Source organism: Puntigrus tetrazona, chromosome 15 (genome assembly GCF_018831695.1).
Source record: "Puntigrus tetrazona isolate hp1 chromosome 15, ASM1883169v1, whole genome shotgun sequence".
In the NCBI taxonomy this organism is placed as follows: Eukaryota; Metazoa; Chordata; class Actinopteri; order Cypriniformes; family Cyprinidae; genus Puntigrus; species Puntigrus tetrazona.
Window position 1 is genome coordinate 12,397,310 of NC_056713.1, and position 21,262 is coordinate 12,418,571.

Sequence of the window (21,262 nt, forward strand, 5' to 3'; positions counted from 1 at the left end):
GCTGAAAACACTCAAGACTGGAAAAATCGAGGCTAATGCTTTTTAGACCCTTGTTGACGTTAACATAATGGAAAGCCATTTGGATATTTATTCCTTAAAACTAGTCTATTTTTATTAATTGGTAGGATCTCTAGGCGTCGTAGTACCTGTTAAGTAGACACAATGATTTAGATACGAGTGTGTTTAACTTAATACATATAAATAGACATTCTGACCAGTTAGCATTACTCATTAAAACCGACGAGTAATGCTAAGTGAACTATCATTAGTGACATTTGGGATACATTTTTATGTCTATTCAGTAACACGTCACTACTGTAATATTTGCTAGTGCTTAACATAAAAGTATAGTACAGAAACACGGGTTGGTTTAAATAGTTGAATGCTAATTTGGCTTGCCATATTACAAATAATATGAATATCTCTTTAAGGATTTGCAGGGTTTCCGGTGACGCGATTCACCGCCGTTGTGACCGTGTTTTTAGTTGCACTATGGACTTTCCGCGGACCTAGAGATGAAATGTTTATGCTTTGCCATTTCTAATTACTAATAAGCCTAAACAATGATTTGCATACTTTTAGTGGCAGGACACGGCACGATTTTAGAGACTCAGATCAAGGTAAATCGACTAATATAGATGTTGCCGCGCGAGCTACAAAAAGCTGTTACGATGTCTTAACTTTGTAAGATTTCGCAACCGGCGCTCGTGCGGCTTTAATGCGCTTATATGAAACGCTGAGCTTCACCAAACTTGTCTCTGTATCGCAAGAGTGATGTTACAGGTCTGTATGCTCACCTGACCGGGGTGCCCAAAGCTCTGTTGCCTGGAGTTGGGGGGAAGAAAATACTGGATTTCTGGTGGGAAACTGTCAACACGTGAGTCACTGTATTTGTTGTTCTGTACTTTAGCGAAATTGTGAGAGGCGTTTTCCGTGCAAACTAATGCAACGCAGTATTTACCCCCTCACTTAGGCGCCAGCTCTTCAGTGAAGTCTATCTGGTTACAAATGCTGATAAGTAAGTCATGTTTGCCAGTCATTGGCAACTTTGTTTACGTTTTCCTTTGTTTAAAGAAGGGCAGGAGACTTGCTCTGTTTTGAATATTTAGAACTTATGTAAAATGGTATATTGGTTCAAAATGTATTCAATCCAGATACAAGCACTATGAGCGGTGGGCAACAGCGAATGACTTTCCAGTGGAGAACGTTGTGAATGATGGCAGCACAACTTTGGATGACAGACTCGGGGCTGTCGCGGATCTTGAGCTGGCCATCAGAAGCCGACAGCTACAAGATGACATTATGGTGGTATGGGATTTTTTTCAGAAACTGTTTTATTGGACCAAAGTAAAATCTCTGCTTCAGGCAATCTCAGATGTAGATGATTTTGTTTCTTCATTGCAACTTACTTGAAGAAACTTACCATTTAATCACTTTGTATCCTTTGCAGTGAATGGGTGCCGTCAGAGTGAGAGTCCAGATAGCTGATAAAATATCACAATAGTTCACATGTAATCATGTGAAAAAGTCCATCCGCTCTTGAGCTATGTAATATTGCATGTTTTAGACTGACGGCACCCATTCACTCCAGAGGATCCATTGGTGAGCAAGTGATGCTAAATTTCTCTATATCTGCTTTAATGAGGAAACAAACATATCTGCACTTTGGCCTAAATTAATAATTTTTCAGCAAATTGTATTTTTTTGTTGTTGTTGTTATTTATTATTCTTTTAAATCTTGAGTTGTTTTAAGTTGTGAACTTACATTTTGCCCTTGCAGATCGCAGGAGACATGCTTTGTGCTGATCAGAATTTTGATATTGCACAAGTCATTCGCTTTTTCAGATCTAAGGTAAAAGAGACTTAATCTATTGATTGTGTTGTTACTAGTTTATTCTAGTGGGTAAAATGTCATACATGACTTGACCACTCATCTACCTAATAATTGGTCTAATTCCTACTCACTTCTAATTCTCGTTAACTATTTTTGATACTTCAGCCTGGAGAACTTGCTATATATTATGAGCTGGAGTCAGGAGAGAAGAGCTACACCAGAGGAATTGTTCAAGTGTGTCCAAACACCCACCGGTGAGACATGACATGTTGCAGTTTTCATGAAAGAAATATCCTCTAATATGGTATTATAAAATTGGCAAAGCTTAGCAAATTATTTCTAAATAATTGTCATGTGATCATGCTGTGAATAGCAGGGTTTGTTTATTAATTTTGTCATAAAATAGAAATAGAAAATGTTTTGACATTTATCATAAATCACACACAGGCAGATATATACAGGAGATATATAATAAAATTGCAAAGTGACAACAGTTATTGAAAAAACTAAAATAGCCATGAGAAATGTTTATATGTGAACAAATGGTAGAAATACCCTCTGATATTATAAAATTAGCCAAGCTTATTAGATTCTTGCTGGTTTTTAGTCATTTAGGATCAGGTGGCAGGTTCATGTAACTTGGTTTAGTCTATCCAGTTTGTCATAGAATGGAAATATATATTTTGGCATTATAAACTGTAGACAGGACATAACCATTGAATATAAACGTTTCTAAAATAGTGACAGAGAAGTTCAGACAAACATCTATTTATTCTTACTTCTATGTATAGAAGCAAGCATAAGCATGCACATTGACGTATGTAGAAAATGGTAATTTAAAAATAAAAGTGACAATTAAATTTAATATGTGTGTTCTATTCTTGGAGGGCCAAGATCTTGCAGAGTTTAGCTCCAGCTTCCCAAATTGGACGATTCTAGTAATTCTAAAGGCTTTGGTTACTTTGGTTCAGTTGTGTTTAATTGGTTTTGGAGTTTACTCTGCAGGAGAAGGTTTGGACAGCTCAGTTTAAGCGTTCACTTCAAGTCTCTAAACCTGTCACCAGGGTCACGCGATTCTTTGAGAAGCCTCAAGAGGGCATCACCGCTTCTCGTCTGGCCAGTGTTGTGTTCTACTGTCTGCGCAAAGAGTCCTTACCATACATCTCTGAATTCCTCATTCAACACCCAGACGTTAATGATAAAACTTTTGGCAAGTTTTGGGTCAGTGTTTAAGTTATCTTTGAATTGAATAACGTAAAGCGTCAAGCCTTTGTGTGACATGTTTACTGTTTTTAGGAATGGCTTATAAACGAGGAGAAAGTTCCTGTTTATGGGATGAAGTTACCAACAGGATTTCAACTAATTGGACAAGTGGTGGGTACAAATGTAGAATTATTGTGGGTTCATTTTATATATTTATATGAATTTACAATTTTTTTAGTTTATTTCCCCCCAGGATTCTTTGATGAATAGAGAGTTCTAAGGGACAACATTTATTTGAAATGCAAAACTTTTGTAATATTATAAATGGCACTTGATGAATTTAATGCGTATTTAGTATCATTTTTATTCATCAACAATATTGCATTATTATTATTGCCATCGTCACATGACCAGCATTTAAATTGCATTTCGTCTCGTTTTCGTCACGTGAAAAAAGTTAGTCACAGACGACATTTATGCATAATTTTCATTTTACGAAAGCAACACTAGTTCTGTGCAATAAAATGCAATGACACCGGGAATGTGTTTGTACAAAAGCCTTTCCTGTAACAGCTTCAAGACACCTACTGTATGGAGAAACTGCATTGCTCAGGTTTCATTAAATTTTAATGTTAACAGCACCTTTAGAAATACATTTATTGAGGAAAATGGTAACGTGTTTAAGACTTATTTTACCAGCTCTAAATGTTTCATTAACATTTTAACATCTGTTATTACAGGGTCTGTCTGATTACACAAAATGGCTCACACACTATTCTTCAAAGCAGCAGCTGTCCCCGTCTAAACCCATTACATGCCGCTCATATGCCAGGTCAGGCAGAACACATTAGCTGGGATCCACAAAGTATCCTAATTTTCATCACTGTACATAGGTCTGTGTGTTGACTCATAGGGTTGGACTCATGGGGAACCCCTCTGATGGTTTTAATGGAAAAACCATTGCTATGACCATCACTAACTTCTGGGCTGAGGTCACGCTCATGGAGAGCCAGACTCTGGTAAATAAGAACAGATTAAGATAAGATATCAAATGCACTGTTCTTTACTTGTCTCATTCATTTGATCAAGGTCCTTCTACCTCATCCTCTGAATGATCCCACGGAGTTCGGAAGCTTGCAGGATCTTTTTCGGATCAGCCGGAAAGAAGGGTTTGTCCAATCATTTGTCTCTGAATTTGATTGCTTTGTTTTGGAGATGGTTTGCATACGGTTTGTGGTACAACAAAAGTGATTGTAATTAATATTATTTATTGTCTTCCAGGTATTTGGGAGGTCTGAGACTTCTACAAGCCACCTGTAAAAAGTTTTACCAGTTCTGCTCTGAACAAGGGTGAGATGCTGCAGTAAAACTGTGAACCATAAGTTAGCTGAAAATTCACCTTCTTATGCTAAGACAGTGACTTTTGTGTATTTTATACCTCTTTTATGCTAACAGCATCGCTCTGTCCAAGCAGAACTTTACTCTCAAGTATGACACAAACATTCCTCGGCAAGTGGTGAGACTTAGTCATATTATTTGCAGCTGTTTATTTAGAGAGTTCATTTTCTGAAAGTTTATTTTAATGACATAACTTTGTGCTACATTTCTTTTTACTTCTAGGGTTTAGCTGGCAGTAGGTGAGTTGAACAATGATTACAAACTAAGCTCATGCATGATATTATTTCTACCTAATGCATGATATTATTCAAGTTTTCGTACACTTGGTGTTTCGTACACAATGTTTGGCTTGAAACACTGTTATTAAGGGTCAAATTAAAATTTTCTACCATTATCTTTTTTTTCTGTGTAGTGCGATTGTGTCTGCCACTTTGAAGTGCCTGATGAAGTTCTACAACATCACAGACAATGTATTTGCCAATCAGTGTTTAATTTAAAGCTTGCTTTTATGTTGAAAAAAAAGTACTAGCTACATTTTATCCTGGGACAGGATCTTCCTAAACCAGTCAGAGCCAACTTCATCCTCAATGTAGAGACCGATGAGCTGTTCATCACAGCTGGTCTACAGGATAGAGTTGTGCAGGTATGTACATTCATATTAATTTGACTCATCAATTTGACTTGCGGTGTGTGGAATATGGTCGTCTCTGTTAACTTTCTAATAGGTCTATGAAGGATTGGTTTACATGGACTTCAACAAACAGCTGATGGATGAGAGGGGTTACGGTACCGTTTCTGAACCCAAATATTATTCAGGGCGATAAAAATTACATTACAGATTTAAGTGTCACATGATCCTTCAGAAATAATTCTAACATGCCAATCTGCTGCTCAAAAACATTACATTACATAATGTTGAAACGATACTGTATTTGCACAGCAACAGAAACGTTTAAGTTATATGTGAAAATATTAATCTCTATAGGAGAGTACATTCCCTTGGACATGAGTGAACTTCCCTTGTTCTGGCTAGCCTATTTGGGTGATCCAAGTGATTCTGGACGGATTCACAGTAATGTTAGACAGCGCTGGTTGAGCGGTACGTCCTACTTCATGTCCTGGTTTATGTGCTAATTGTGAAAGAAATGAAGCCTCTTACAAGTTGTGCCTTTTTTGAACAGGTGAATCTGCTGTTGTTGAAGCTATGAAATCATTTGCTGAACTCACAGATCAAGCCAGGTAGGTTAATATTTAAGTATTTGTCCCTCTGTGATTGTAGTGTTTTTTTCATGCTGTATTAGCGCTTGTAGCATGTAGCTTTTAGATACATGGGGCAACGCTTTGAGCAGTTTTGGCAGGCAACGTTTTTTAAGCAATGTTGTTTGGGCGCTTTCCCTGGATACTTAAAGAGTTAGTTCACCATCTGAACAATTCTGTCATGAATTACTCACCTCCATGTTGTTCCAAACCGAAATTGAAATGAACCCAGGTCTAGAAATGTAGCAAGGACAACGGTAAAATAGTCCATGTGACATCAGTGGTTCCACCATATTTTTAATAAGCTACGAGAATATTTTTGTGAGCAAAGAAAACAATAATAACATAATTCATTCAACAACTCTTCTCCCTGAGGTACCGCCTTCCACTATTTTGGACTTAATCAAGGTAATCAGCATTGTTTGCATTCAGTAGACAGTGCCTGCATGCTGAATATAAACAGTGCTGATCACTTTTATTACATGAACTTGTGTCTGACTTAGTTGCCCATTGATTAAAAAGTTGCCACGTGTATCATTGCCTTACTGTTCTTTCAGGATAAAAAGTGGTCAACGGAAATGATTCTTTTCTTATTGTATGCAGGGCTGCATTTCAGTGTAAAGACTGGCCCAGACTTGCACAGCTCATGGATGAAAACTTTGAGCTTCGGCGGTATGATGCTTTAGTCCTTCCATCGAACTCTCATACAAAGCTGAATAAAAGTTGGACAGCCCTTTTTTAATACAATTTAGTTTACCACTGTTGAGATTGCAATTCTGTCCATCAGGTCAGTGTATACTGATGACTGCTTGGGTCCTGGAAATCTCAGAATGGTGCAACTTGCGAGACAGGTGAATAAATATCAATGATCGCGTAACTGATACCTCCATGAATTTCTTAACTTGTGGCATTAGAGGTGATATGACATACAGAAAACAAGTAGTACACCTGAGTGTTTCCTTGTCTGTGTAGTATGGATCTGCAGTCAAACTGCCTGGCAGTGGTGGTGCTGTGGTTGGATTGTGTATGGACCCTGAGCGGCTGGTACGGTGGATCTTTTGACTTGTTCTTAATTTATGTGTGAATTACCCTAATTAGGAGGAAACAACCTACTCTAGATATTCTACTCAGAGATCAAGTGCTATTGGAAGTTGTTTCAATAACTTTCAATAACTCGACCCCATATTTTGACTCGTACATTCTTTTTAACATAAATATCTCATGCTCACTAAGGCCATTTTAGTGGATTAAAAATACAGTAACAGTAGTCATTATGAAATAATAATAAAGTTGTTACTAGATTAATATATTTTAAAATGTAATGTGACAGGATTCTTCAGAAATATTTCATATGGTGTCCCAAAAAACGTATCTTACTATTATCAGCGTTGAACATTATACTCACAAAATCTTTGTCATTGTGTATAAATCTTTTTGTTGTTGTTGTTGTTGTTTTACCACTAGGTGGATATGAAGAGGGCTTTCCAAGAGGCAGGATGTGTGTTTTGTCTTATCGTGCCTTATGACCCATCAGTGCAGAGTCAAAACTGATCACTCTGTGAAAATGTTTAATTGTTTGTTTGCCAAAATGCTGTAAAAGAAACTCTTTATAAGCGAACGCTTACAAAACTCTGCTAGACGATCATTCCTTAAAGAGACAGTTCACCCCAAAAATAAAAATTCTGTCATTTACTCTCATGTCAATCTTAACTTTTTTTTTCCTTTTGCCCATACACTGAAAATCAAAGGTAACCTTTTTATTGGTCACTAACAGTCTTCAGAGTGTTTTCTTCTGTGTTCCACACAAAAGGTTGGAAGTCATACAGAGGTCTGAAATGATTTCGGGGAAAGTAAATGATGGCAGACTTTCACTTGAAGTTAGTTTTCAGTTTTAAACACGAGGTTAAATGAAGTCGCCGCTGTTTTCCTGCTTCAGACTCATTTATCACGGGTCATTGTTCAGCAGGAGGTGGGGCTCCAATTGTATGTTTCGGATAGAAATGAGAAACAATTGACTTTGCATTGGTAGCCTTTCACACCCATCCTGTTCTTGTGTCGTAAAGGCATTTTTGTGCAGAGACGAAAGTGTTTATTGCAGCAGACATGGTTGTGAATAGACTTAATTAAACCTGTATTATAGTGAACATGCTAATTGGAGAATGTCTTTGTATCTATATGAATGGCAATATGTGGATTAATTAAACTCGCTTCACGTTGAAATACAATATAAGGTAAGCGACGGTAAATGCGTGTAGTTATCTTGTCTGTTACTTTTACTTTACGGCTTAGACTAGGTAAATTAGGCTAATTATAGCAGGTTGTCAAGCGTGACGAGTAAACGGGTTATGTGTTTGAGACGCATATTACTTGGGCTGTGTCTCAAAATCTCGTGACCTGCCTGCTTGAAACCCACCAATGATGTCCGAAACGCTGTTTAGTAAGCAGGCGGCTCAAAAGCCTTTGAAACGCAGCCATTATCTGTAGCTCGTTAATCTACTGTATAACTACTGTATACAAACATACGCCGCCGCTGTCAGGAGGAGGGACGGTTATGCCTGTAGTCGTGGTGTAAATCGCTCAATAAGCAGATGTGGATGTGTCGTCCTCGACTGTCGTCAGTATTATTTGACGGGACTGAAGGATGGCAGCAAAGGAGGATCTCTACTCAAAGATAATTCCGCGCAGACTGAGACAGAACAGTTGCGTCTCGGTCAAACATGGATCCAATCTGGACGTGCTGCTTTCGATGGGATTTCCTCAGCAGAGAGCGTGAGTGCCATATTTATCATACAACGACGCTCTTCTTAAAATATTCATTGCACAAATAAAGATAATGTTTAATTCCTCAGGGTCAATCCGAAGGGGCGTCTAAACACGTTAATGCACCCAATTAGATTGTCAGCGAGGTGGGCTATACTTCAATTTCAAGTCGTCAAAGAGTCACAGAGCTGATAACAGCTCTGCGAAGTGTTTCTATTACGTGGTTTGCTCAAGGAATACTTTTAATTGTTTGTCGTTCGGATCAGTGATGTGCTTTTTGCAGTCACGTTCAGCATGAGAAAAACACAAGAGAAAGTCTGCAAGCTATTTTTGGTAATTGTGTCAAAAATCCCACAGAGAGATGAGAACTAGAAGATTATGTCTAAATCAGGGCTGGCATTGTCATTTGCTATTGATTTAACATATCTGAAATAGGGGCTATATATGTAATTAATTAATTTATCGTCGCAAACCTAAAATTAGAGAAAGAATGTGAATTAAACAATTTAAGTTGTTTTTTTTTTTTTTTTGCATTTGTCAGAAAAACGTCTTGTTTAGGCTATTAGTGTGACCTGCCAAATAATTTGAGCCTTCGATGTGATAAAATTCAAGATAAATATTGTATGTAAAGGCACCTATTTTTTTTTTTGTATTAACCAGCATTAACCAGTCGTATAGTCACAGGAGTTATTAATATGATTTCCTTTTGTCTCCTTTATGAATGTATTGACCTATATAACAACAGTGAACTGCCCTGTTTTCCTGTGAAAGACTCTTTTAGAGTTAAAAGCCTTCAGACTAGTCAGTTGCCCTGATGGCCTGCTTAATGGTAATGGGTTTTTAATTTCATTTTTCAAAATAATTAGATCAAAAAGCTCTAAAAATAAAGAAATTGCTGTAATTATTTCATTGTACATTACAGACATATCACAACCAGTATCGTGTTTTTCTGATTTTGGTGTTATACCTAAATTTGAATTAGTAAGATCTGCTGAAGGCCACCGAACAAGTGCTTGTTTCTGTACATCATGTTCTTTGTGTTTCATTAACAGCGTGGGCTATTTTTTTATAATATAGTAAAAGTTCACTTTACCTAATCATTACTGTAATTTACAGATTGCAATTTTATTATCCTCAATGTTATCTTCTATAATCAGTTTTAACCAGTGTAGTAAAATAAGATTTAACACTGGGATAATAATAATCATTTGAAAGTTTGGGGGCCCACTTACCATGCAGATGGGCCCTTATGCCTGGCAAACTCGGAGACCTCTATATCAACACCCCTACCTGAGATACGACCACCGTCATGCCGATCTGTTCATGTAATGAGGGTTAATGTGTCCTGAAACATGCGAGGAACAACATCTGTGCTCTTTACAGCATGAATGATTTGTAAGTCACAAGGTGGGTTTTTTTTTTCGTTCTTATTTTGGCACGTAAATGAGAAAACCCAAGACTGTGCAGCTGTTCAAAATTAAACTGAATGCAGTCGATGTGCACTCACTCTTGTGTGGGAAGATTCTTTTTTTGTGGTCCTGGTGTTTACTCGTACGGCCCTGATGCATTTGGAAATCTTTTTTTTTGATTGATGAAAACTGAAAATTCTGTCATGCTTTGTTCACCTTCATTATGTTCCAAACCTGTAGCACTTTTTTTTTTTTCTTCAGTGGAAAAAAGTAATTTAGAATGAATTTGAATAATGAAATTGAATAAGAGCTGAAAATGTCAAACTCCAAAATGGAAAAAAAGCCTCCTAATAATAGTTAATACAACTTGTGTGTGTGAATATTAATATTAATATTATTATTAACTGAATTATTCTAATGAGCATCATTCTGTTTATTTGAATTATTCCATTCAGTACCACTTTGATCATTATATAATCATTGATTCCATTCATTTAGATCAGTAGAATAATTTCAATCAGCAGAACTGTCCCAGTCATATTCATTCCTATCAAGTAGAATCATTCCAGTCCACAGAATCATATTAATCAGTAGAGTCATTCATACTAGTTTTTGTCAACTGTCTAAACAGATTATTTACAAAAGTATGATTCATTCATAAATTGAACAACAACTCCGATGAACTCAAGTTCATGCTGGTATAAGTTAAGGAGGATTTTCAGTGAATAACAGCATCAATTTGTGGTCTATTTTATAGTGAATTTGTCATTTTAGAGCTTGACAGCTTTAGTCCACTCTTCTTTCGTTACATTAAAAATTTCTCCTTTGTGTTCAGAGTAGAAAAAAAATGATACAGGTTTGAAACAGATGTTAAATTCTTGGGTAAACTGTCTGGTTCCACGGACTAGTCTTTCTCATCATATTATTGCTCATCCATATATCACTGTTACCGTCTTTTCATAAGCTAGCATTTACCAGTAGTCAGTCTGTGCATATAATAACGCTGCATCACTGTGGTTTTGTCTCAGGGTCGGTCAGGCTGTGTAAATGTCATCAGCTTCCTTCCTGAAATATGACACGCCACGCAAGAGATGAGATAACGACCTCCTGGTGCATAAATACACATATCCTGATCGTTTTCCATATTAAAAGGCCTCGTTATATCCCTCGCAGTCTGTGAGGATGCGTTTCGTGTTCTGCGGAAACAAGTGGGCCATCAGTTTGGCCACACAGTTGGCCACATTTGCCGACAGGCCTGCAGGTGTTGGCTGGCCATATTTTGGGATGGACAGCTGTGCGCTCTTCTCTTCGTCTTTCCCCCGTGCGGCAGGGATGGCAGCTGGTACTTGCGGGCCTTGGGGCTTATGGGATAGTGTCTGTTTGTTGCTCTTGCCGGGCGTCAGTGAGATCAATCGTATCTTTTTCTTCTTCCTCTTTGGCTCAGCTCCCTCGGTGGCTGCTGGGATAAAGGAAACAGATGTAGGCCAGCACGCAAGCATCAGTAGAGCGCAAACCTCTCCTTCACCGCTGAAAAAACAGTCACAGGCACAAGAGTGGGATCCACAAAGGCAGTTGTTATAAAGTCAGCCTACTCTTCCACTCCTCCACTGTTTATAAGGGGCCTGTATCAGTGTGTGTTCTCTCATTTGTGAGTCCACCATCTGTGGCAGTTGTGTGGTTGCCAGAATGAGAGCCGTGTGTCCAAATGCGGGTGTCCTTCCACCCTCCTGCTCACACTCAAGCTCTGCAAGGCACACAAGGATACAGCTCCACCCTTCTCTGTGTTGGTTATCATTTTGGAAAAGGACTGTTAATTGTGCATATATACTGTACACAAGTATTGAAATATTTGGGATTGGTAACATTTTTACAAAGTCATTTTTTAAGTGTTTTATGGCTGCAAAAATACAATTAAATGGTAATTCTGCTAAATGTTATTACAATTTAAAGTAAATGCTTATAATGTTATCAACATTTTTGCATCAAAAAACAAGTAGTAGACCATTTTCTGTCCTGTTTTTAACCCCCCTCATCAGAACGCCCTTTTTATTAAGCATGGATTGTAATATCGAAAGTAAAAGCCAACTGCTATTATTGGCCAGAAGTTGTTTCCTACATCCTTTACAGATGGACGCTGCTGTGGTTTAGGTTTAAAATGCATAAATACTCATATCAAGCAATCAGTAAAGACAAAGCAATAGTGATCATTTTTTATCAAAAAAAGTTACGCTTGTGTGTTGCGACATTATTGTTGGACCGAACATAATCAGCACAGCATTGTCTTTTAGTTTTAATCTTTCTGAAAATTCCACATCGACTTGTTCCGTGTTTGTAAACTGAAGTGGTAAAATGAAGTGATCAAAGTACCAAGTTTTTACTGATGCTGTCCGGATCTTTATAAAAAATAAAAGTCCATCCACTCTTTCCTAATGTTGGGATCAGAAGTAAAGCAATGCAAAGACGTTTTTTTCGACAGCTTGGCACTGCAACAGTACCTTATCGTTTGGTTTCTGTGTAAACCTGCGTTCACCTCTCATTATTAAATCAATGTGTGTGAATAAGTGGGCAGGGCTAAATGGCAGCCATGTAGAAGCAGGCGTTGATGGTCTTCTGCGGAGGCGGTGATTAGCTACACTGTTACATCATAGAGTAGAACATTTCAAAACGGGCATTTTGGCAGACTACCTTAAATATAAGCTGTTTAGACTAACAGGTTTTGATTTTTGAAATGTACAAGATGTTTTTCTTAAGCACAGTGACCTCTTATGTCACAAGATTAAAGTAATTATGGTTTCTCGGTTCATGACACCTTTAAATGCAATTTATTTTTGTGATGCAAAGCTGAATGTATTCACATGATCCTTCAGAAATCATTCTAATCATTCTTTTATAAACAGCTCAAAATAGCTGCATGTATTTGGAATACAAATCTTTTGTAGCATTATAAATGTATTTACTTCCACTCATTATTAATTGAATGCATCCTTGCAGAAAAAAAATTAAATCTTAATCTTAAATTTCTTTTTTTTTTATTTTTCCCTAACTTTTTAATATATTGTTTAGGTACATTGATAAACAATTTTTCAATAAACAATCAATTTACAGCGATACTGATAAATTTCACTGTAGACATTGGAGCATCTGTCTGTAAAACTAGTTGTAGGACATGTTTTTTTGGATTGCAGTGACTCTCTTGAGCGTCTTGGCAAAGAATCAGGCTAAACGGAGGGTCTGTAAACAGGAAACTTGAGGATGCAGAGGTCTGAGCTGTGGGATTTCCCCAAAGAGCCGAGTTAAAGGTGTGTTCACGCCTGTTTGGTCAGCTGGAAGTTAATGAAAAGACACTTTGTTGGGATTATCTGGAGTGAATTATATAAAAAAACCCAAATCATTAAATAAGGAACTGAATGAAATGGAATAAAAAGTAATTGTGTTAAAGGCTTACTCCACAACAAAATGAAAATTTTGTCATTAAACCCCTGTGCCTTTCCAAACCCTAAAAAGCTTCGCTCCTCTTCGGAACACAATATGAGATATTTTGGATGAAAACCGAGAGGAACCCTTTAAGACAGTAAAACAAAATAGCATCTCTAGACATGTCATATTATATATCACAAATATCACCCAAAAAAATCTGGCCTTAGTGAGCTGTGGCAAAAAGCAGTAATACTAAATTAGTCAAATTTTAGCAATCTTCTTTATTTTACATCTATAGTTTTGCTTCATTGAGCTATATATATATATATGTGTGTGTGTGTGTGTGTGTGTGTGTGTGTGTGTGTGTGTGTGTGGAACACTTGCTGATTACACATTTCCATGTTCAGTCATATTTAATTCAATATTGGATGTGTCACCGGAATTTGTAAAGAATCACCCCACTGCACCTTCATCAAATTGTATATGAGTAATTTAGGGTAAATTGGAAAGAGTAATGCATTTGAAGACATGGCAGTTTGTGAGTGTAGTGTGTGTGGGCGGTTTTTCTTTTCTTTCTTTTTTTTTAAAATCTTGATTAAAATACACATTTGGTTTTTTGAAAGGAAAATATTACAGTATGACCCACTTTAAACTTTAATGGGTGGATCTTGCTTGGTATGCGTGTGAATTATTCATGTCGTCAAGAGTTTTTCCATTAAACAAAATAAAAATGAATTTGTTGTACAGTGCATGAAGAAGTAAGTTTTTTTTTTTTTTTTTTTTTACAGTAGTAGCTGATGACTTTTACTATGAAAAAGTGCAGGTCTGTTTTGATAAAATGGAGAAAAATGCATGTTAAATGCAAACATAACATGCATCTAACAATATGATATCAGACTTATTATATCATATTATATATATTTAAAATAGCTAAATAAACTTGTCAGGAATTAAAGAGCAGATAATGCTATTTGTGCTTTATTTTTATATTTTATATTCTAAATATCTAAATATCTAGCTAATACAAATACAGTATTTAGGCCAGTACTCCTTCTTGTGGGTGACTTTTTTTTGACACTTTTATATAAAAAAAAAAAAGAAAGAAAGAATTTACATTTACTATATGCCATAATTGCTGCATGTTGTTGTTGTTAAGTGATTATAGAAATATTATACATTTCAATGTTAGAACTTACGTTTTTTTTGTAAATTTATGTTTATATATGCCACATGTTGACTGCTGTTAAGCCACAGTAATTATTAATAATAATACCAATAGCAGCAGTCAGCCTTTCTCATATACTTTTAAAGTTTTTGCGATATTTGCCTATTGAAAATATGATTACATTTATTTCAACTTTATCACATTACAATTGTGAGAGACCTACCGTACTTTGAGGTAAAGACAAAATGTTTTTGATTCTCTGTGCATTGTCTTAGAAAAAATGATTTCAGCTGCCTTTCTGGCTTTGTTGTCTATCATATCTGCTTAACCTTATTACCTTGATTCTGCTTTCTACAACAACTGAATTCTTTATTTTAAGAGTTCATATTTACAGCGAGCAACTATACAGACTGGCTGCGGCCTTTGGTGAACAATTCCTCTTTGAGGTAGCTCAGGGGAAGTCCTGGTGTACTTTAAAATGGTATATATGTCTTAAAATGTTATACATGCATATATATTACAGTGCATAGTTTTATTAACTTTTAAAATGAAGGCAGAAATGCATCCCGTATCTTTTGTTGTTTATATCAAAGGTTGTGTGTCCAAACAATATTTTGGCATAAACTCATCTTGTCACCTAATAGAAGCTAATCAAATGGAGGAAATATGTTTATCATCAAAAACCATTATCAAAATAATGCAGGATCAAGAAAGATGTGACCCAGGCTGTAATACACTGAAACACTTTTTAAAGTTCATGTTAAAACATTTTCTGCTTTTTAAAGCAGTATTCTCAGTTCCAGAAGCATCCGCAGTGTGTGTGTGTGTGTGTGTGTGTGTGTGTGTGTGAGACAGTGATGTGTGAGAGAAGTGTGAAGATCTCACGCAGCTTCTTCTCTGGCTCATGTTAGAAATCATAAAAATATAATCTCCTCTCATTTTACGCACGTATATGGACGTTTATGGAATTAATTTTTTAGTATAATAAAAAATCAATTCTTTCTTTCTTTTTAAATAAAGTCAAGTCCAGATTTTCCAAATGTTCTAACTATATTCCCACATCATTCTTTGATTTTGGATGCGGAATGAATGAAACTCACTTGTAGATGCTAATAATTCTAAAAATATGCTCTCTTTTCAGACTGAAAGCTCTGGCATCAACTGGAGGCAGAAGTGTTCAGCTTGCGTGTGACTGGTGAGCCTTCCCACAAAGCACCCTGCCTGAGCTGGCTTTTCTTGAAGAATAGTACCTCCCTCTAGTGGCTCATATGAGTCAATCCAGTTTTTCTATGCACAAAACAGTTCTGGTTCACAGTTAAAATTACACAGGCTTTATTTGCTGGTTTAGCTATACTGTATCTCCATAGGCTTTTCTCTCACTTGGATGACCCTTTCCTGGATGACCCTTTGCCCAGAGAGTATGTGCTGTATCTGCGCCCAAGCGGGCCTTTACAAAACCAGCTTTCTCATTTCTGGCAGCAGTCTCGCTTGACTTGTGGAAAAAACAAAGCTCACAACATATTCCCACACATCACACTCTGCCAGTTCTTTATGGTGAGTCACAGTTTCTATTTTAATCTCGATTTATTGTTCTCAAGTTGCGTCGTTTGACATTTCTTCATTGTATGTGTTTGTAGTGTCCAGACAATAAACTAGTGGCTCTGTGCGAAGCTCTGCAGTCTGCAGTGAATCAATGGAGAGGACGCTTCCCCAGTCCTCTGCCCCTAGAGCTCTACACCTCCACCAACTTCATAGGCCTCTTCGTGGAGGAGCAGGTGGCTGAGACGCTGAAGAAGTTTGCGGCTGACTTCGCGGTGGAGGCTGCAGCTAAAGCTGGTGGGGAGGCGTGATCAGAGCATTTGTCACAGATGGTGCCTGCATAGTGCTCACGTTTGACTTTTTTTCTAATCGGCTCATTATTCATCCTCATGGCATTCGTTATCCATATGACTTTCTTTTTTTTTGTGAAACACAAATGAAGAAATGTAGCAATTTTATACATTATATATAAATATAATGAAAAAGGGTATTACAAAGCTAAAACTGCAAATCAACAAATAATGACATGCATTTTACCCTATTTTATGTTGTTACTATAAAAAAAAACAATGATTAGTTTTCACTTAATGAAATGATCAAAATACATTAAATACTGCCTTTGCAACTTAATTGAAGTACTTAAATTTAAATAAAGCTAATATTTCAAATGAATTAAACAAACATTATTAAAATTGTAAATAAAATTCTGAAAATATAAATATAAAATATGAATTTATGCTGCAATAGTATATAAATAATACAGAAATAACACTGTTCTGTTCGTTACAGAAAATATTGTGTTTATTTGCCTTTTTTTAGCTTAACATCCCCTGAACACTATATGTTTTCAGTGCATGAATTGCAAAAACTTACATGCAAATAACATGAGAAAAATATATCTTAAAAAAATAAAAATAAATAATAATAATAATAATAATTAAAAAAATAAAAATTATGTATATATATATATATATATATATATATATATATATATATATATATATATATATATTTCTATTTTATATATAGTTTTACTGAAAAGAGAGAGACTTGAGGAATTTTCAGGAATTTTAATTTCAGATTCAACTATCCCTTTAAATCTATATTAGAAAAACTGTAAATTAAACATTCTAGATCTTTTTTCCCCCTTTTCCCAGTTTGAACAGTTTTCTGATAAACGGACACTTTCATTGATCAAAAAGCTGTGTATTTGAATAGAGAATGCTCATGACACTATTTATTTCATAGATGTTCATGTGGAACCCCATAAAAAGCAGCTTCATTTGACTCTAGCCTATCACTTCCCAACCAATCATTATTCCATCTTGGAAAAGTTGGCGCGAGGGATTGAAGTCAAGCTGGGTTGTGATTGGCTCGCTGCTCTCTTCTCACGAGACATACGATTTTCAAATCATGAGGTAGGTTGACCCTTATGTCTTTTTTTTTCATCAGTTTGTATCATGTTTTGCTGCTTCACTTGAATGCACTTTAATCCAAACTTAACCTCTGTTTCTTTGTCAGAGTTTGCGTGTGATGTACCCCTACACTCCTCAGAATGACGATGAGCTGGAACTGGTGCCTGGAGACTTTATCTTCACGTCTACAATGGAGCAAATGAGCACTAGCGAGGGCTGGGTGTACGGCACGTCTCTGGGCACAGGCATCTCTGGCCTGCTGCCTGAGAACTATGTGAACCCTGCTGATGAGTCTGACACGTGGGTCTTTCATGGGTAAGCTCTTCAGGATGACTTGCTGTGCAAGTTTGATAGTTCTTAGTGCAACTTACTTGCATGTACTACGGGTTCAAGGGAAGGTTCTTCTAAACTGTACTCATCAGCTCTTTGAGTAGGTACTGCTTTTGAATTACTTATTACTTCACAAAGGCGTCTGGTTTATGCTAAATCAGGATCTACTGCTACATTAGGCATGTTTTCTTACTAGCATCGGTTGCATCACTTTCTTACCATTAACAAATACTCTCCAGAGGCCTAACGGGATAGTAACGTGTCTATTGGATGTATTTTATTTAAACAGGTCACACTCCTTCTTTTGTACTTCCCCTTTGGAAAAGGGTTGCAAGGAAAGCAAATCATTGGATGGGCTGCTCAACATTCGATGCTTTGAGAACTCAAAGTTGGGTGAATCTACCATTTTGAGTGTCATTTGCCAACCTATGCAGGTGCCGGTACTGTACATCAGCAATTAAAGTAACATTTCCATCATGTGCAGTTACAGATGATTTGAGTATTTTATGATAGGTGCTTCGCTCCAACATCCAGTCTCGGACCCCTAAAAGGACCTTGTTTGTATGTCGGCATGGAGAAAGAATGGATGTAGTGTTTGGGAAACACTGGCTCTCACAGTGTTCTGACTCTAAAGGTAATCAGAACTGATCGATCATGGTTCCTCGCTCACATGATACAGTTAGTTTGTGAGCTCAGTTTGTCTTCCTGTAGGTAGGTACGTGAGGAGTAACCTGAATATGCCTGCTGTACTACCTGCCCGGGGTGGAGCACACAGGGACTATGAAATGGACGCTCCTATCACAGTGGTTGGAGCTACACAGTCTAAGATTGTGGGTATGTCTGCTCATCATGTTGAGATGAATTCTCCAAGTGAATTGTGTATCATGCTCTTCTTATGTCATCCGTCTGATTTCCAGGTGAGGCTATGCTGGAAAGCAATACCACTATTGATTTTGTGTACTGCTCACCCAGCCTCCGATGTGTCCAGACAGCTCATGAAATCCTCAGAGGTACATACTGTAGTCAGGAATCTGTTGGCAGCAGTGGTCTACTGGAAAATTCCAATAGGAGCATGTAAAGTAGGGGTTTTAAATCTTTTAGATGCCCTAGATCCTGCTATGTATTTTCATGTACAAAACCAACTTTATATTCTGAAAATATAGAGATATATAAATACACAATTGTTCATACAGCACTATTTATGGAAAAAAAAAACTTTTATATAGCAATGATGCATTAAATTGATCAAAAGTGACCATAAATACAGTGGTGTGAAAAAGTGTCCAGATTTTTTTTTTTTGCATGTTTGTCACATTTTAATGTTCCTGATCAATAAACGAATTTAAATACATAACTGGTTGGGCTGCCCTTAGCAACTTGCAATGATTCAGTCACGGCACTGTTCTACCGTCATTAGACTACTAAATTTTTCAGGAAGTTCTAAGCTGCTTCAGAAAAGGCATAGGGTGTTCTACTGTACGTCTGGCATCACTTTACAATAAAGTTCATTAGTTAACATGAACTAAGAACGAACAATACTTCTACAGCATTAATTATTTTAGTTAATTTCAGCATTTACTATCGCATTATTAAAATCACAAGTTGTGCACTAACATGAGCAAACAATGTACATCTGTATTGACATGTACACTATATTCGCCTACTTGTCATTAAAATCGTTATATAAATGTTCTTTGACCCCAATGTTATGTGGGATTTCTAGGAATGCAGCAAGATGGCAGAATAAGCATTCGAGTGGAGCCTGGACTTTTCGAGTGGACAAAATGGGTGTCAGGAACATCTTTGCCTGCTTGGATACCCCCCACAGATCTTGCTGCAGCCAACCTTAATGTAGATACAACATATAGGTAACAGATGTAGTGATCATACACAATATAGGAGCTATTTACATTTCAAATTCATTCCTGATCGACAGTTGCCTTTTTCCGCAGACCTCACATCCCCATTAGCAAACTAACCGTTTCGGAGGCATATGATACGTACATTAGCCGCAGCCAACAGGTGACCAAAGACATCTTGGCATACTGCAAAAATAAGGGTGAGTGATATGAAATATAGCTTTTATTACTTGACTCTCACATCTTAATCAACACCCTCTTTTTTTCACATCAGGAAAAAATATTCTATTTGTGGGACATGCTTCATCTTTGGAGGCCTGTACTCGCCAGATCCAGGGCCTTTCTCCTCAGAACCCTAAGGATTTTGTGCAAGTAGTCCGAAAGGTTAGTTCAATCTAATTTTAAAAGTGATGCCTAAAGGGTTAGTTAAAATGAAAATTCTGCCATTAATTATTCACCCTCATGTCGTTTCAAACCCCTAAGACCTTCGTTCATCTTTGGAACATGAATTAAGATATTTTTGATAAAATTAGAGAGCTAACTGACCGACCATACAATTTTCAGACAATAATACAGTTGTATTGCTATTTATGGAGGGTCAGATGGCTTTCCGATTTCTTAAAAAATATCTTAATTTGTGTTTCGAAGATGAACGAAGAGCTTACGGGTTTGGAACGATGTGAGAGTGAGTAATTACTTACAAAATTTTAATTTGGGGGTGAACTAACCCTTTAATGGGAGCCGATCTTTCCGTCCAGATTCCATACCTGGGTCTGTGTGCCAGTGAAGAGCAGGGGGACTCAGGTATCTGGCAGTTAGTGGACCCACCAATTCTTCCTTTAACTCACGGGCCCAACCACAGCTTCAGCTGGAGAGAGACTTTACAGCAAGAATGAGCTTATCTGCAGGGTCTGTCCACATGAGACTGAAATGCTACCTGCACTGGAAGCACAAAACTGAGAATATTTTTTAAACAGATCTAATCTGTGAAATACAGATTTAAGTTATGCAAATGCAAAAATATGGGATGCGACAGAGTTTTTGTTTGCAGGTGGGCTGAGGAGGCCGCACTGAATAATGAACATTTGTGATAATGTTTACAGAGCCTTTAAAAGGCTTTCTCAGGGCATCGGCTATCATTTTTAACAAGTGAAAATGCACAGTGGCATAATGCAGCACTTATCGTAAAGATTAAAGATCACTTCCTGCAATGCAAATATGTACAATTTTGCAATGAGATGTTAAACAACTTAAAGGCAATGATGTCTTAATCTCTTGCAAATGTAATTTGAATGCATAAAAAGTGTATTTGTTTTAGCATAGCTGAATGGATATCAGATGTATTTGTAATATCTTTAAATCAAAGCTGAAATGTGTAATTATTCAAATAAAAAAAAAAAAATACTTTTTTAAAAAGTTTTGTATTAGTGTTCACAGACATACTGTGTATATGTATATGCATGTGTTAAGATTGACAGCTAGAGGTCGAAATGGGTACTACTGCAAAAACAAAAAAGTATTCCCATTCTGAAACACATTTGCGAGTAGAATTACTGGTTATAGAATTATTTTTCAGAAAAACAATTATGTAAACATAACATGATTGTTTGACAGCAATAAGGTGCAGTATGTAATACTGAATTGTAGACCATTTTAATTATCAAGAAACTTTACTG

At 36.8% G+C, this 21,262-nt stretch overlaps 2 protein-coding genes across 5 annotated transcripts; both read left to right on the forward strand.

Annotated features, from left to right (window-relative positions):
- Positions 1 to 451: 451 nt before the first annotated feature.
- Positions 452 to 7,384, forward strand: LOC122359162 (glucuronokinase with putative uridyl pyrophosphorylase). Of its 2 annotated transcripts, none has more exons than XM_043259394.1 (23): positions 452 to 620; positions 771 to 877; positions 974 to 1,018; positions 1,155 to 1,308; positions 1,781 to 1,852; positions 2,000 to 2,088; positions 2,899 to 3,055; positions 3,131 to 3,208; positions 3,778 to 3,869; positions 3,951 to 4,056; positions 4,127 to 4,206; positions 4,319 to 4,387; positions 4,493 to 4,553; positions 4,658 to 4,674; positions 4,848 to 4,905; positions 4,986 to 5,078; positions 5,161 to 5,221; positions 5,421 to 5,534; positions 5,617 to 5,674; positions 6,296 to 6,364; positions 6,480 to 6,543; positions 6,665 to 6,736; positions 7,157 to 7,384. In XM_043259394.1, exons 1-23 carry the CDS (start codon positions 564 to 566, stop codon positions 7,241 to 7,243), a joined length of 1,860 nt encoding a protein of 619 aa, XP_043115329.1. In that variant the 5' UTR covers positions 452 to 563; the 3' UTR covers positions 7,244 to 7,384. The 2 variants fall into 2 exon arrangements, with proteins under 2 accessions (XP_043115329.1, XP_043115330.1); XM_043259395.1 differs by having other exon boundaries at positions 602 to 620; positions 955 to 1,018.
- Positions 7,385 to 7,527: 143 nt separating this feature from the next.
- On the forward strand, positions 7,528 to 21,002 carry ubash3bb (ubiquitin associated and SH3 domain containing Bb). Of its 3 annotated transcripts, XM_043259393.1 has the most exons (15): positions 8,330 to 8,461; positions 13,047 to 13,160; positions 15,585 to 15,638; positions 15,811 to 15,997; positions 16,081 to 16,279; positions 17,231 to 17,400; positions 17,504 to 17,712; positions 18,017 to 18,161; positions 18,241 to 18,361; positions 18,439 to 18,561; positions 18,645 to 18,737; positions 19,451 to 19,595; positions 19,680 to 19,786; positions 19,861 to 19,970; positions 20,345 to 21,002. In XM_043259393.1, exons 4-15 carry the CDS (start codon positions 15,995 to 15,997, stop codon positions 20,480 to 20,482), a joined length of 1,563 nt encoding a protein of 520 aa, XP_043115328.1. In that variant the 5' UTR covers positions 8,330 to 8,461; positions 13,047 to 13,160; positions 15,585 to 15,638; positions 15,811 to 15,994; the 3' UTR covers positions 20,483 to 21,002. The 3 variants fall into 3 exon arrangements, with proteins under 3 accessions (XP_043115326.1, XP_043115327.1, XP_043115328.1); XM_043259391.1 differs by lacking the exon at positions 13,047 to 13,160 and having other exon boundaries at positions 7,528 to 8,461; XM_043259392.1 differs by lacking the exons at positions 13,047 to 13,160; positions 19,680 to 19,786; positions 19,861 to 19,970; positions 20,345 to 21,002 and having other exon boundaries at positions 7,528 to 8,461; positions 18,439 to 18,557; positions 18,645 to 19,588.
- The last annotated feature ends 260 nt before the right edge of the window (positions 21,003 to 21,262 follow it).

Excerpts from the sequence above, each read along its gene's own strand:
- LOC122359162 (XM_043259394.1), top strand. The coding sequence starts at position 564 with ATGATTTGCATACTTTTAGTGGCAGGACACGGCACGATTTTAGAGACT. Across the intron at positions 3,056-3,130 it reads AAACTTTTGGCAAGTTTTGG|GAATGGCTTATAAACGAGGA; the intron begins GTCAGTGTTTAA and ends TACTGTTTTTAG. Across the intron at positions 5,079-5,160 it reads TACAGGATAGAGTTGTGCAG|GTCTATGAAGGATTGGTTTA; the intron begins GTATGTACATTC and ends ACTTTCTAATAG.
- ubash3bb (XM_043259391.1), top strand. The coding sequence starts at position 8,334 with ATGGCAGCAAAGGAGGATCTCTACTCAAAGATAATTCCGCGCAGACTG. Across the intron at positions 15,639-15,810 it reads GTTCAGCTTGCGTGTGACTG|GCTTTTCTCTCACTTGGATG; the intron begins GTGAGCCTTCCC and ends GTATCTCCATAG. Across the intron at positions 19,787-19,860 it reads GGCATACTGCAAAAATAAGG|GAAAAAATATTCTATTTGTG; the intron begins GTGAGTGATATG and ends TTTTCACATCAG.